General features: G+C 39.9%; 1 protein-coding gene across 3 annotated transcripts; it reads left to right on the top strand.

The window, feature by feature from the left end:
* Nucleotides 1-97: 97 nt before the first annotated feature.
* prelid3a (PRELI domain containing 3A) lies at nucleotides 98-14590 on the top strand. Of its 3 annotated transcripts, XM_064340361.1 has the most exons (7): nucleotides 98-292; nucleotides 3876-4044; nucleotides 4417-4506; nucleotides 4977-5047; nucleotides 6468-6570; nucleotides 7400-7477; nucleotides 9756-9860. In XM_064340361.1, the coding sequence occupies exons 1-6, from the start codon at nucleotides 261-263 to the stop codon at nucleotides 7469-7471; spliced, it is 537 nt and encodes a 178-aa protein (XP_064196431.1). In that variant the 5' UTR covers nucleotides 98-260; the 3' UTR covers nucleotides 7472-7477; nucleotides 9756-9860. The 3 variants fall into 3 exon arrangements, with proteins under 3 accessions (XP_064196431.1, XP_064196440.1, XP_064196423.1); XM_064340370.1 differs by lacking the exons at nucleotides 7400-7477; nucleotides 9756-9860 and adding an exon at nucleotides 6806-7391; XM_064340353.1 differs by lacking the exon at nucleotides 7400-7477 and having other exon boundaries at nucleotides 99-292; nucleotides 9756-14590.
* The last annotated feature ends 748 nt before the right edge of the window (nucleotides 14591-15338 follow it).

The raw sequence follows: 15338 nt of genomic DNA, 5'->3' as shown, positions 1-15338 counted from the left end.
CCGGAACGGTAGCGTTCGATGCAGATCTCCGCCACGCCTGCGCAAAATTGACCCGTACGAAAGCACTGCGAACGCAAAGCGTCATGAGGGCTGCACCGAATCGCTATTGGTTGTGGTCGTTGTTTTTAGGCGGGTACAACACATTAGAATGAGCGACGCTATTTTCTGTAGAAAATGTACCGGTCACGAAGATAATTTGGGGGAAACAGGGAGATAGGGTTTCTTCCTACAAGAAGAGGTACGAACCAGCAATCAGAAAAATGAAGATTTGGAGCACGGAACACATATTCAGGTAGCAATCAATGTCAGCATCTTTGCAAGCGAGTGATACGAGCTAGCCATTATGTTAGCAATTTTGCTAGCTAACATAATTGGCAGAGAAGACATTCTCATTGCAGGCTGGTCATTCAAATGAAATACGAATTTTATAATTTCCCCCTAATTTATACTATATGTAGGCCAGAATTACACCTGTACATTATGCGTTTCCCCCCGAATAATCGTGTGTAATATACCTTGGGTAACCTAACAATCTTTAAGAGGCCTAGCTAGATATACATTCAAATTAAAAATTACATCCATATAGCATATCTGTAAGGGTCTTAAAGACAACTGAAGATATGCATCACGTGCACTTGATTTGTATAGGATAACTCCCTTCCGATTTTAAGAGTTCCGCGCACCGAAGATTTCAGTGGTTCAGCGTTGTAGATAACCGTGTCATATACATACAATTGGACTTCCACAAAACAGTGGAGTTTATTTGGGAATTCCAGGTTGCTGTTGCGGGCCCATCTATACCTTCTAGTCAAATCCCATTTTGCTGCACTGTTGTTTCAATAAAGTCGAAAATACTTATTTAGTGGTCTCATTATCTCCTAGTGCGACTAAGTAAACAATTAAATAAGTTCTTCCAAACTAGTCACATGACGTTTTCAAATACAGATACGATCTAAATATAATTTTGATTTTGTTTCCTGTTTATAGCTAGTTCAGACGAATTTTTGTGGTTTGAAGTTTCCAGTGTAGGCTACAGGGCTGTTGAAAAACCAGAAAGGGTTTCAGAAAGGGTTTCAGCATTGTTGCATTATAATTTGTAATGATGCAACAAGGAGCCAATAAAAAGGAAAAGGTCGCGCATGGTGGGGTTTGTATCAACTGTTTGGGAATTCCGCCTTCCGTGTTGCCTAGTGTAAACAATGCATCATGCACTCTGTATGGGGGTGTCCCCAACGGGGAAAAGCAAGGCTCCTAGCGGTGATGGCTTAGGTTGTTACTTTCTCCTGAGTGTCATTGTATGGACAGTGTTTCTGTATCACGTGAGAGAGGAATCTTTGTCTTGTGGCCCATTTGGTAATAACTAACTAATTTTAACTTGGTTTTGAATTGTTATTCTTCTTGATTCTTGGAAGCAGATGCACTTTAACGACACTGAATATTCAAGTGACTGATTATATGACTGAGCAGCTAAATTTGATGTTTATTAAAGGAATTACTTGTCTTAATATCGGGAAAGTGAAAGGAAGGAAAGCAACTTGGATGGAATGTCAAATGCACACTACAAGTGTTTGGGCGAATGAGTGCAACAGCAGTACACTGCACACACTCAAATGTACAGGAAAACTTACAATTTAAATAAGATTACAATAGTCTGTCAATTAAAACAAATATGAATTAAGGTCCGAGATCAACACAGAGAGGGACTCATTTGTCAGCACTGTGTGGTGGCTGAGTGCCATTTAAGATTTAGCAGATGTGTTTTGCATTCCACTGGAAATAGTGGATTATCTGAAATTACATGTATTTTAAAATAAGCACGTAATAAACAACATAGAAATCTGATAAACTAGACAGCTTTGACAGAAGTATGCACACAGACCTCTGCTTTACATACAATTTACAAAATTTCATAGTGAGGTTCTTCACTGTGAATAAAACTCCCCCTTGAACCATCTCGAACCAGATGGGGAAGTGAATATGCAGGGTAACATTCGACGTACAGCTGTTTTTAGCTAAGGTTTGTAGAAATTGAGATTAATATCACACCAAATACAGCTATTCTGACAGAGCTGGAGGCGTTTTTGGAGACACAGCACTCTAATTGCTTAAAAAGGCAAGAGTCTCACTGATGCAATCCTGTGGTTTTAAAGTCATGATGTCAGAATCCATGAAATCTACTATAAACTGAACTGCTTACCAATAATTATCACTGACTCAGCAAATGCACAACGCAGATAAATAGTGTAGCTTTCCATGAAGTTACAGTGAAAGTTGCAACAAAATAATACCATGATTAACAATAAGCCACTGTCAACCAGCTCACTAATTTCTTAAGGCTGTCAAGAATCTTGTTCCGAAGCAAATCTGGAGACACAATATCTTAACCTTGAAAAAGTGTAGATCCTTTCTCATAAAAAGTGTATCTGAGCTGTGCAGTTACCAGTTATTTACACCAGAAATCGGCACCGCAGTGTTACTGGGTGAATTCAGATGTGCTAGGAAATGTGTGTAAAGGCATAGGCGTAAAATGTTTCTATTTAGAATGCTGAATTATTCATGAAGAAACGTTTAGGAAAAGTTAATGCGGCCCAGTGAGAGAAAAGACTTGACAACTGACCATGACAAAATTTAATCACTGAATTTAGGCCCTTGCACTTCATATGAACTGTGTACATGATATTCTCTACTTTTTATTTATATTTAATAATAAATAAATAATATTTATTTATTATTTTTATTTATAAATTATTTATTTTATCGTTTATCAATTTATCATTTTATCATTATTTTAAATATATCTCTGGTATATTGAATTATGTTTACTTATTTAAATATTTCATTTGTAAATTAGTGATGAGTAAATTATATGGGTTGTGCAATCAGGATAATTGTTTCATACAAAAAAGTCTATCAACTTCTTGTTGGCGGAGGACAGAAGTACGTGTGAACACAAACAGAAAAACAAGTGGCTCTATACGTTTTATTGACCTTGTCATTAACAAAAGATTGACTTTGCCATTTGCCTGCATGGGTAAGTTACTTAAGGTTTTGTGTCAGGGCTCATGCTGTACTGTATTTGTCTAAAACCACTTTCACACACTTGAAATTATTAAGTGCCATATTAACTTTTCCTGCAAGGCATGTGGCTTCTTTTCTTCACACAACCAATGATTATCCATTATTTTAACATGTTGACAGTAATTACATATGACATTTTCTGTATTTGTTGGCTAAAAATGCTCAGGTTAAACACTCCTAAGTACCTAATGAAGGGATTGAAGTTGGGCAAGAGCATAACCAAGACGTATAAAATGCCAGCAAGGTGTGCTGTTGTTACTTATTGTTCTCTACCCAGTGAGCTAGCTAACATTAATCAGGTCTAGCTTGCTAATGATGAAAAAGTGAATCATGGCAGCTAATGCGCTGCTGCCTTTTAATGTGGATTACATCTACAGGATTCTTTAGAAACATTTGTATAACTGTATGATGTGGATGCGTGATGGTGTCTGCACTATGTAGCTTGTGAGTGCGGTGTCATTTATTTGCTGTACACACGCCATTTAATGTCGTATTTATTGCAGTAATAAGAAACTGTATAACTGGATGGATGTCTTGGCGAAACAGCTCAAGTTGTATATGCTTGATCTGTTAATGTTATGGTTTTGTGCTCATTAACATCGAAACAGAACATTTCAGTTATTATTAATAGGCCTTGAAAATTACCAGAGCTAGTTTTCTGGAATGGGACTCTAACTCTCATTCACACCCGACCCCTTAACTTTAAAGCTCCATGTCATTTCAGGGTAAGGCCACATGAGGAAAGAAGGGTTATTTCTGCCTTAACCCTGTTTTAAAAACCCTCGGTGTGTGCACAGCTACCCCTGGGAGACAGTGATCAAGGCTGCCATGCGGAAGTACCCTAATCCCATGAACCCCAGCGTGGTGGGCGTGGACGTCCTGGACCGGAACCTGGACACCCAGGGGCGTCTCCACAGTCACCGGCTCCTCAGCACCGAGTGGGGCCTGCCGGCTATCGTCCGAGCGGTCAGTCCCCCCCCTCCCCCTTGTTATGGCCCCTCTGAAAGCACTGCAGCGTTACGACCACTCAGCTGATCTGCTCCCCCGTGGTACTGATCAGAATCGTAATCCGTGTCAGAGTGAAGGTGTTGCTGTTCTTCTCTTATGACTGACCCCTGTGTTTTAATGTGCCATTCAGTGTTCAACACTCACTAATGCAGGTGATGGCAGTGCCTCATCTTTGTGGCTTGCATTAACATTGTAATAATTAACAGTGGTAGTGGTAAGTCATAGTGGTAATGTAATGGCAGTAATATTTGCCCTCACAAACAAGGGCTTATGAGAAGGAGGACTCCACTGTCTTCTGAGCTGATCTGCCATATTCTTGTCACCATACAGATTTTGGGAACCAACAGGACCTTAACCTACGTGAAGGAGCACTCCATTGTGGATCCAGAGAAGAAGCAAATGGAGCTTTGTTCAACAAATGTGATTTGGGTTTCTCCATCATCTAGACAGACCGTGCATTTCCTGTACTGAACTTCATGCTTGACTGAGCAGCGATTTGCTTTTCTGCTTCATCTGAGTTGTTATGCAGTTTGAGCTAGCGGTATATGCAGAATTGATCGTTACTGGATGAAACTAGTAAATAGAAGATAATGCTGGTGTTGATATTTCACTGTATCTCTGTCAGTGTTTTACCGAATGTGTTGGAGAGAGGAGCTCTTAGGATTGCCGACATTTTGTTTTTACATGTGGAAGGAAAAGCTCAGATTCAAGTTGTTGCTCTTACGTATCTTGATCATGGCTCTCCATTTTCAAACTTCTTATTTTTAGAGCTCACAAGATTTAGTTGCAGCTGACAGCCGCCGGAGAGTCTAACATGTGTGTGCTGTGAACTCTGGAATTGAAGCGGAAAGAGAGACCAGGACTGAAGAATGTGTCTGCTCTCATTTCAGATCACTCTGACTAATTTGGTATCCGTGGACGAACGTCTGATATACAGACCTCATCCAGAAAATCCTGAAGTGTAAGTTAAAAAAAGATACACACACACACACAAACGTACCATTTTAAAAAACAGATTTTTTTGTGTCCCTATGAAACGGTTGCCATTGTTGAAAATAACAAATTAAATTGTAACTTTTACAAACTACTCCTAAGATACATTGATATGATTATGTTGATAAGAACAGTAATATCAATAATAATAATGATGATGATGATTGTTGTTATTAATTTTTAGTATCTTTCATTAAAGTTATTTGTAGACCAAAGTACTTCACAAAAACATGAAAGAGATGACAAAGCTAGTATAGTAAGTAAAACCAGTAAATAAAATCAGATTAAGCATAAAATAAGTATAAAAGTGTTCAAAATCAGTTAAAAGGTGATGTCAAAGATGTTTTTGTTTGATTTTTAAAAACAGCCACTGCACCTATCTGATCTGTAAATGAAGGTTGTACCATAGTCTAGGACAATAAAAGGAAAAGGAAACTTAACCTGCTCCTTTGTAGTAAACATTTGGGGAACAGAGAATTCTTACATCTGCAGAGGGACATATTTTTACAGAAGTTCACTATGCTGTACAGTATGTTCTACTGCTAATTCAGTTAGGGCTTTCAATCCAAGTTAAAGAGTGTTTCACAGCCAGTGAAACAAGGCAAGTATTGGGGTAATATGAGCTCTCTCTTCCTTGTTTTGGTCAGTAGTCTTTCAGCAGCATTTTAGGTGCAATTACTGTATATACAGTGTTTTGGAAGGTCAGAAAAAGTGCATTACTATAACATGGTATATCTGAGGCAAATTATTTTTTCAGCATCACACTGTGAAAGAAAGGTCCAACTAGTTATGTTCCAAAGGTAGAAAAACTTTCTTTCATAATATTGCTGATATGGGGCTGAAAGCTCTCTGAATAAAGAAAACAAGTGACCACTCCATCAGTGGAGTTCCCCTTTATGCATACTGCATTTGAACCCACTCGTCGATGCCTGTTAAGCAAATGCATCCCATACTATATTGTACAGCAGGTGCCTGGAGAGCCACAGGGTCTTCCGGTTTCTGGTTTCCACCTTAAAATCATCGACCAAGTTAAACCCAGGAAACCAGGTCAAATTAACTAATCAGCTGCATTAAATGATCAATTAAATAGAATTAATTGAACAATGAACTGAATATCAGCATTGACCAGCAGATCCTGTTTATCTCCAGGACCATCACTGCAAACTCCCACTATCTTGGAGTAAAACCATGTGAGGCCCAACATTATAATGAGCTGAACTGACTGTAATGTTCAGCCCTGGTCTGATTTTCAGCTATAGCTTGAGCCATGCACAGTGCGTGTCTGAGCTATTAATCTCTCAGTCCCTTGCAACATGGCTGACACATATGTAGGCACAGAGGAGTTATGCTGACTTGGTGTCCATATTGTATGTGTCTTGCCCCCGCAGCACTGTCTTGACACAGGAAGCCATCATCACCGTGAAAGGAGTCAGTCTGAGCAGCTACCTGGAGGGGCTGATGGCTCTCAGCATGTCAGCCAACGCTAGAAAGGTACGAGCCTGCAACTGGCCGCATTGGCACCATTTTGTCTTACTTTCTCTGCCTCAGTGGCTGATTATTCTATAGTCATAGCAAAGACCTACAGGCTTAAGCAAAAAAGCAAAATGTAGGACTTGAGATTTATACCAAAAAAAATCACATTAGAGACACCGGGCTGTTAATTGTTTGTCAAACCTAAATTGATTGGTTACTTAAAAATAAAATTGCTGAACTTTTTTCTTTACAGCTTGACGTGGAATGCAGAATGTTGTCATATGTCTTTAAATAGAAACATCAGCTTTATGCAAATGTTCGACAGAGTTTTGATGAAGTTTTCATATAGCTTAAGTTTAAAAATTACAAGCTTGTGACGGGCAAAGTGATATTTTCCTATAATGGTGTAATGCGAATTGATCAAACGAATGTAGAAAAACATAAAAAATAACAAGAAAGGCCAGGAATGAACAAATACATGTTAGTCACCGTTAAAGAGGAAGTTGATCTCAGTGTTAGTCTGCGGTCCCCTCTATGACAAAATCAGAGAACTGCCGACAATGAGACATTTCTGGAAAGGACAGAACTGAAAAACAAACATTTTTTTGGCATTTTTTGGCCTCTATTTTAAGAATTGTGTACTGTTTCTAAATCTGGGGTGCAAAAATAACAAAGTTGGATTCGGCTTTCGCAATGAAGTGAACCAAACTCAAAACAACAGGAAGCTATGCATGAATATGTCCTCAGAAAGGCTGTTTTCTCAGGAGGAGCACTTTGCCCTTACTCAAGAGTTTAGTGCGAAGTGTATAAACTCCATGGTATGCTGCTTATTTGTTTGTTGCTGTAGGGTTGGGATGCTATTGAGTGGATCATACAAAACTCTGAAAGGGAGAACGTTCCCTTGTGCAACCTGTATTAATCAGTGGTAACTACATTACGGTTCTTTTTTCTGTCCCAGCTGTTAGCATTGTGTGTAAATGGCAGTATAGAAGTTTCAGCCTTGGCAATATGGCATTTTATTTTTGCACGTCACCAAGAAAGTTGCAGTAAACATGTTTTGGATCTGGTCATATTTTTATTTATATACTCTTATTAATAAGAGAAAAAATTATGCTTTTTATGTTTGGTAACTGCAGTAGTGTGCCTTTGATTACAAAAGCGTCTTTGTGACAGTGTCTCTGTACTATACAGATAAAATTGAATTACAATCTTGCACTGGTAGTCAAAAAAAAATGTTGTGAGCAATGCTTTTGCCACAGCACAGCATGGTTAATCTGAAACCTGGCTCAGATTAGAACAGACTCCACATATTTGGGGCACAGAATAAAGGCCTGATGTCACTGGTCACTGTGCTGGCAGTGTAAAGGTGTGGTTGTATGTGGAGGGAAGTGAAGTTGGCTGTCACATAAATACCACTTAAATACCATTGATTACATTTGGAACAAAGTTATGGCTAGAGAGACATGAGCAGAACCCAGGGAACACTTCTGGGAGATCTGGACTGCAGTAAAGACTTTGGGGTGCTCTACCACAGGAACACCCCCAGACTGTGTTCATAAGCGTAACCAGGGGATGTGAGGCCATTCTAAAGCAAAGCTGATCTGAAACAAATGGCCAATATCATTTCTGGTTTTGTCTATGGCTTTTTGGACATCTTTGAAGATCTTAAGGCCCACTACATTAGAATCTCCATTTTAACCACCCTGTGGTATTGTCCAACACTGAATACTGGCTGCAGTGCAGTGTCTGTTCAACCATGGAAGCATTTCTAAATTGGGGTGTCATAACATTATGACATTATATAAGATATAGCTATTTAGTACAACACACATATTTAATAACTACTGTGATCACAGTAGTACCAGTACCAGAGAGCTTTAATCTGTTAATCTGACATAATCATCTCTGAAGCAGGTTGGGTCATTGTTGGTAATAAGACCTGAGCCATAATTGACTGAAATTAGTAAGAACACACTTGCCATATTGCCCTTTGCTTACTTAGAATGTCAGAATGTTTATTCGCTACTTTCTGTTACACAATTTTATATATGGTTTTGTTATTTATTTCTTTTTCGTTTTGGTTTCCATTTTGGCTAGATTAGTAATGCTTTGTCCATACCTTGCCATAATCATCTTGTGGTTAACAGCCATAATGTCACATTAAGTATTTGATTTGCGAGCATGCTGGTCAATTCATTGTTTAACGTATAATTTTGTGTGCTTGGTGCTTTGCTGTTTCCTTTTTTCGTTCATATATTTTGTCAGTCGGCGTTGTGTCCACTGATTTCCAGCAGTTCAGTGCCTCAGTGGAAGCTGTACTGTCTCATCATGAGATTCTACACCTCAACCCCCAACCATAAGAACAGTGTGTTCTATGCTTTCTGCAAATACCCTTAGTGACATTCAGATTGTTTAACCCTTTTTGTAATGTTTTTTCAAGTCAGTGTTCTAGAACACCGTTGCTTTTAATTAGTGATTGTTACATCAGCATTGGAATGTTCAGTTAAAACATTCCAATCACACATTTGTGATCTTACACCTTAAAGGGATATTTCACCTTGGTATAACATGAGTAATTTTGTGGAGCTGTCCCCTCTATATTTGCATAGCTTGAATACTGGCAACACTAGCTGTCCCTGCTGGCCGTTAACACCATTGTCGTTTTTCCAGGTTGTCCGGCTCCCAATTTACTCCCATTCATTTTTGGGACCTTGCCAAAATTAATAGTTTTAAAGCTCAAAGTAAGTACGGAGGATAATAGGATTTTATCAATAGGATGATTGATAAAAGCACATGCTAATGTCAAAAGGTCTGTTTTTCTTTTTGTTTTGTTTTCAGGTTAGTTTAGCTATAAATAGAAGAACTATTTTCAGATTGGATACTTAGTTAAAATAACAATACTTATTCTAGATATTCTTTTTCTTTTGTAAGGCGATAAAACCTTGAAAGTACGTCAGTTAATTTAATTAACTAAAATGTAGTGTTACACCAAAGTGAAATATCCCTTTAAAGGGTTAAAGTCAGCCACCTTTGTTGTGAATGCTGTTGTAGGTATGATCTGTGTGCATGTGGTGTACATGTATTCTTGTGCATTCTTGTGTTTGCCTATGATTTTGAGTGTTTGTAGGTTTTTGTGTGTATGCGTGTTTGTGTGTGTGTTCTGCTGTTGAAAGTCTCGATGCTGACCCTACCTGTAACCGCAGGGCTGCCAGGCTGTGGAGTGGGCGATCAGGAGCCTGAGCTCCCACATCACAGCAGTGACTGCCAGGTGGACAGCGCGGGGCTGCAGATCTCCCACTGCGACCGGGTAAAGTCAGCAGGCCCGACCAGGCGAGCCCGGGGCGTGGCGGTGTGGACTGCCCATAAACCGGGCAGCATCGGCATCGGCAATCCATGAGCTGGCATTCATTATCACACGAGACAGGGTTTGTATCGCAGCCCTAGATGTCCTACACGAGGCCGAGTGCTTGTAAATCCGCAGATGTGAGTGAAATCTAGGCTGCGACTTTGGTGTGGCTGCACTGTAAATTTGTCCATGTTTTTGGGGAACTCTATGGTAGCAGTTCGCCACTGCGCAGGGACCATTTGCATTGTGCGGCCCGATTGACTAGCCAATGAAGCCCCGTTATTGTACTGCCGCTGAACAAAAGGACAGAAAACATGTTTTTTTTTTCTTTTTGTTTTTGCAGTGATGTGAAAATACACAGGCTTTAAATTTGTGCTAATTGGCCTGCCCACTCATGCAAATTACAGATTGAGAGCCACTGCTCTATGAGTTCACTGGTACAGCACCCCAAATTTCATCTAACAGGCGTACACACTGTTTTTAATGTCGTGGGTTTTTCTTTTCTGATGTCTGCATGACGTGAGGGAAGCTACAAAAAATAACAGATGTGTCCTGTCGCCATCAAATTAATGTATTGTAACTGATATTTATTCCTTAAAATAAGGACAAATTTTGGTTGGGTTATTTCTGGGCCAAAAAGAATTACTCAGAGAATGGAATTATTATAAAGCCAGTTAATATAGACATACACCAAACTACTGTGTGATTTAGGCACTTCACATGTTGGTAAAGAATAGCTAAGAACATTAATAGCCTGTATTAAATTTTTTGTTTTTTATGCCCTGTACTATGGAACAAGAGATGTGCAAACATACTGAAAAGAAGGTCTTGTTAGGGCAAGGTTAGAGAAATCTAGTTGGATACTATTGAAGACTGCTTCATATGAAAGGCTCATTTATTTTTACTTTTAACCGTGAAATCATTTTATTTGAATGTTCCGCAGTCGTTATATGCACAAGACATTTGAAAATGTACGTTAACAGTTGATCCAGAATCGGTGAAAACTGAAAAGAAGCTTTCTCATGTGAAATGGCTTCCTTTCAGGCAATATTCTAGTTGCTGATAAAGGAAACTGTGGTTATTGTTAAATTATTAGCATGCATTTTTGCACATGAGTTATGTTGGCATGATGCATGTAAGTGTAGAGTGGAGGTGCAATGGAAATGTAGACCTTGGAAGAGATGCTAACCTGCTAACAGTGATGTCTTACTCCCAGCAGTAGAGCTCATTAGATTCTGTGTAGATGGGTAACCTTCCAGTAGTTAATCACCCATGCTTACAAAATGATCTTCATAGTATTCTCATTCTGTTTAAACTGTAAAATAGAATCATGGGTATGTTTATTAACATTATGACACACATACAGTACACTGATTTTTGTGGCTTTGAATTAACAATGAGGGTCAGTGATGACTCGTGATAATTGTGTGTGCTTTTATGTGTGTGGTAAAGGAAGCAGGGTAAGAGTGTTTTAGGTTTGACCGTAAGGTCACAGTGAGCCAGGCTACCTCAACTCTTCCTCTGTGTTAAACATGGTGCTTCCACCAAAGCTTCTCTCCCAGTCACAGGCACTGTACACCGGTTATTGTTATATTATGCCGGTACCGCACACCAATTATGGCTCCAATAAGCCAGTACTGCACATTGGTTTTGGCTTAATTAAGCTTTCCTACCGACAGGAGGGAGAGCTGGCCTATTTCTCACCTAAACTGTTTTCAGAAATATATTTTAGTGGACAGTTTAGGTGAAGAAGGAGAGTTTATCAACGCTCCGCCATATTGCTCCATTTTGAAAACGGGGAGCCAAAACCAAGGACCGCCCAGCGTCTATCCAATCAGGTGCCGGCAGTGTTCTGTGGTAGCATACACCACTTGTTCGTATTGATCCCATAGAGGCATATATCCGACAGAACCTGCCTACCCTATTTGCATAGTACCGCCCATTAAACGGACACCTTGGGGGTCCTGGCATGTCAGCAGTCCTCTCGGGATTGGGTGAGAACCCCCCTATCAGACAATGGCAAAATGTACACTGTTTATTTTCACAGGATGAAAACCAATATGGCTGAATTGTACATTACCTGACACATTTTATGGTGTGGTTTCCTTTTACGTTACTATATGTAGAAAATAAATGCACTGATTAAAATACTGTGCTCTGGGGCCGTCTGGGTAGTGTAGAGGTATAAGCACTCGCCTACTACCGCAGAGACCCCCGGCAGTGGTGCTTCCGGCTTGGTCAGACGTTCCTATGAACACAATTGGCAGTGTTCGCAGGTGGGAAGCCGGTGAGGGTATGAGTCCTGATAGTTGCATTAGCGACTCCTACTGGTTGGTCGGGGTGCCTGTTCAGCAGGGAGGGGATCTAGGGGAGATAGAATGAACCTCCGCACGTGTTACGCTCTCCCAGTGAAACTCCTCGCTGTCAGGTGAAAAGAAGCGGCTGGCGACTCCACATGTATCGGAGGAGGCATGTGGTAGTCTACACCCTCCCCAGACCGACAGAGGATAGCGCATCGACCAGAACCGTGATACACACGGGGAATTGGTATAACAACTAAATTGGGTAGAAAATGGCAAAAAAAAGAACTGCTCTGTATAAACCAGTGACAAGCAACAGGGCGGTGTATCCTTGGAGATGCATGTGACATCTGTCAGTGATGCATAATTCTACAAGAATTTTTCTATAAATGACATCATCAAAACTGGATTTTTTGATTTCATGAAAGTGAGAGGGCCTGAGCTTCTTTTCTTTAAGGAAATGGAAACCTGTGATGTAAGGTTGTCAAGTTTTAGTCTTTACTATGTGGGTACACTTCACTATGGTATCATGTAAATTTATATGTTTACGAAAAGACTTGGATTTCAAAATGAGAAACCTGGGGCAGCTGTTGTAGCCTGTCTGCAGCTGGTGTCACATGGGGGCAGGACTATCATTTTTATTAATGTGAGCGCGCTTAGTACCACCTCCCCCCACCAATCCCAATAAATAAAAAAGAAACAATGAAAAATAATGTGTACCCGATGTGGATACTCCATTTAAAATGCACTTGAAAGCTTGTCATTTAACTAGGGCAGATTTGGTCAACACTGAGCACTGTAACCCCAAAGTGGCCCAGATGTGTGATCTGTGGTCTGAGAAGCAGATCTTAGGCACAGCACCATGGAGAATATTAGCCTTGGGGTTTATGATCAGACCTGAGCCAACAGTGCTAGAGCTGCAGATCAGGACCGCATATCTCTGTCTTCAGGGATCGCCTTCTCTGATCCGGTAATGAATGATAATGTGTTCCTCGGGAGGGATGGCTGGGATGTTAGGGTATTCCCTGATGATTGGGGGGGGGGGTCACAGTAAACCAAGAATGGGCAAAGTTAATGGATTTGTTCACAGTGACTGATTTCAAAACTCGTAACTCCACCTGCTATGAGGTTCATGAAACCGGGCTCTCCCATTACCCTGTCTCTATATTACATTACATTACATTACAGGCATTTGGCAGACGCTCTTATCCAGAGCGACGTACAACAAAGTGTATAACCATAACCAGGAACAAGTATGACGAAACCCCTAGAGAGAAGTACCGGTCCAAGTACAGGGAACAACCGCATAGTTCAACTTGGACCCTGATGGTTAAACTGATTAACACTAACAACGAGAACGGCAACAACGCAATCTATGGAAAAATAAAAATAAATAAAAATACAAGTAGTCGTTAAGACAGGCGCATCAACTAAGTCACCTATGAAACAGCTGCCTAGTTACAACCCTAAGTTTAGTCATTTACAGGGGGGAAGGGAGGGATGGGGAGAGGTGCAGCCTGAAGAGGTGGGTCTTCAGTCGTCGTTTGAAATGGGTCACAGTCTCAGCTGTTCTGACCTCCACAGGGAGGTCATTCCACCATCGTGGGGCCAGAACAGACAGGAGACATTAGTCACCTCCTGCCAATCAGACACATCCAGTCTGCCTGTACCTGCTGTGTATGACGAGCAGCCCTCCAGTGCAGGCTGACGGATTCTGCCACATTGGTTTTACTTACAGTTGGATAATATATATGCGGAAAAGGTAAAAACAGGTGATGTCAAGATTTTTGAAATAGCACCTAGGGTTATTCTGTGAGAATGCAGAACTTGGATGAGGTGCTTGGTTGGATGTACAGGGACTGTTGAATTGTAGTGTACATGGAATATCCAACTAAGACTTGTTCATTTTCAACTACTTGAGTTTCTAGAGCACTGACAATTCATTTCAAACTATCATATATTAATGCTAATGAAAGTTGAAAGGTAATTACTGATTTGTACGTATTAATTTCAGAGAACAACCCTGGGTGCCTTTTTAAGTATCCTGGGAAGTATCCCAGAGACCTGCTAAACCAGCTGATCTATGTTCATTTATGACCCCAATTAGCCACCACTGGGCTAACCTCACTGACTTCAAATGTCTGTTCACTGCTTTTGTGTATTAAAGATATTTATATGAATGTAATATTTATTTATATACTGTTGTTTGCTAATCAAGCCAACTGTTCATTTGTTTGGTTGAAAGAAAATTCCTGTAATGCTGTTTTTTTTCTTCTTTGTGATATTATTCAAGCGGAAATATAATGCAAAATATATTTGTATAGGTTCATTTAATTTATTGAAACAAAAACCTTTTGCAATACCTACAATAAACTAAATGCATTTTAAGTGATTTTGTGTGTTGATTGCTCCCTGGGTAGTGCGATGTAGGGAGAATTTTGGAAATGTAGATCAATGCAGGGGCATTTTATGCTATTTTAATTCCGCAATGAAGAGTGCCATTGATGGTTGACAGGGATTGTGTGAACTATAACCACTTTCCTCCAAAAGGGGGCAGAGTTGAGCTATAAACTGGAATTCCAGGCATTAACGGGATAGTTCACGTTTAGGTTTATTCAAATATTATTTCAGTTTTAGGGTATGCATTTTGCCCAATTTTTGTATACAAAGAAGGATATTTTTTGATATTTACTGTTAAGTTTAGATATTTACAGATTAAATCTCTGATGACTTGCTGGCTTTACAGCTGCTGCGGGGACATGCGGGGGTTTGTGGTGCAAAACAAGAAAATACACTCAAAGTAACTCCAAACAGCGTATTCAGTGTTATGCCTCCAGGGAATTTTCCTAAAGGAATTGTTTAATCTTTTTGGTTGGAACAGTTTATTTTCCTGCATACAGCCTGAGGCCACTCCCTGATCAAGGGGAGAAGTACCGGCATTATATACAAACTGATAGTTATGTTTGTAATTGTGAATAAACGCTATAAAGGTATCCTGTTGAAATGTACTTTCTGTAGAAAATATACTACTGCTGTACAAGCTGTACTTACAAACCCCTGAATGCCCTTATACCAGCCATTGTAAAGCCTGTTGGTCATCAGAAACTTCTGTATGCAAAATATCCTTCATTTCACATATA

The sequence above is a fragment of the Anguilla rostrata genome, chromosome 1 (assembly GCF_018555375.3).
Source record: "Anguilla rostrata isolate EN2019 chromosome 1, ASM1855537v3, whole genome shotgun sequence".
Lineage (NCBI taxonomy): Eukaryota > Metazoa > Chordata > Actinopteri > Anguilliformes > Anguillidae > Anguilla > Anguilla rostrata.
Note: the sequence above shows the minus strand (reverse complement) of the source record. Positions and strands in the feature narration are given on the sequence as shown.

What these genes read in the sequence shown, in the direction of transcription:
- prelid3a (XM_064340353.1), top strand. Translation starts at nt 261, where the DNA reads ATGAAGATTTGGAGCACGGAACACATATTCAG. An exon ending in TGGAGCTTTGTTCAACAAAT is followed by an intron (nt 4,507 to 4,976) that starts GTGATTTGGGTT and finishes CTCTCATTTCAG; the next exon opens with ATCACTCTGACTAATTTGGT. An exon ending in CATCCAGAAAATCCTGAAGT is followed by an intron (nt 5,048 to 6,467) that starts GTAAGTTAAAAA and finishes TTGCCCCCGCAG; the next exon opens with CACTGTCTTGACACAGGAAG.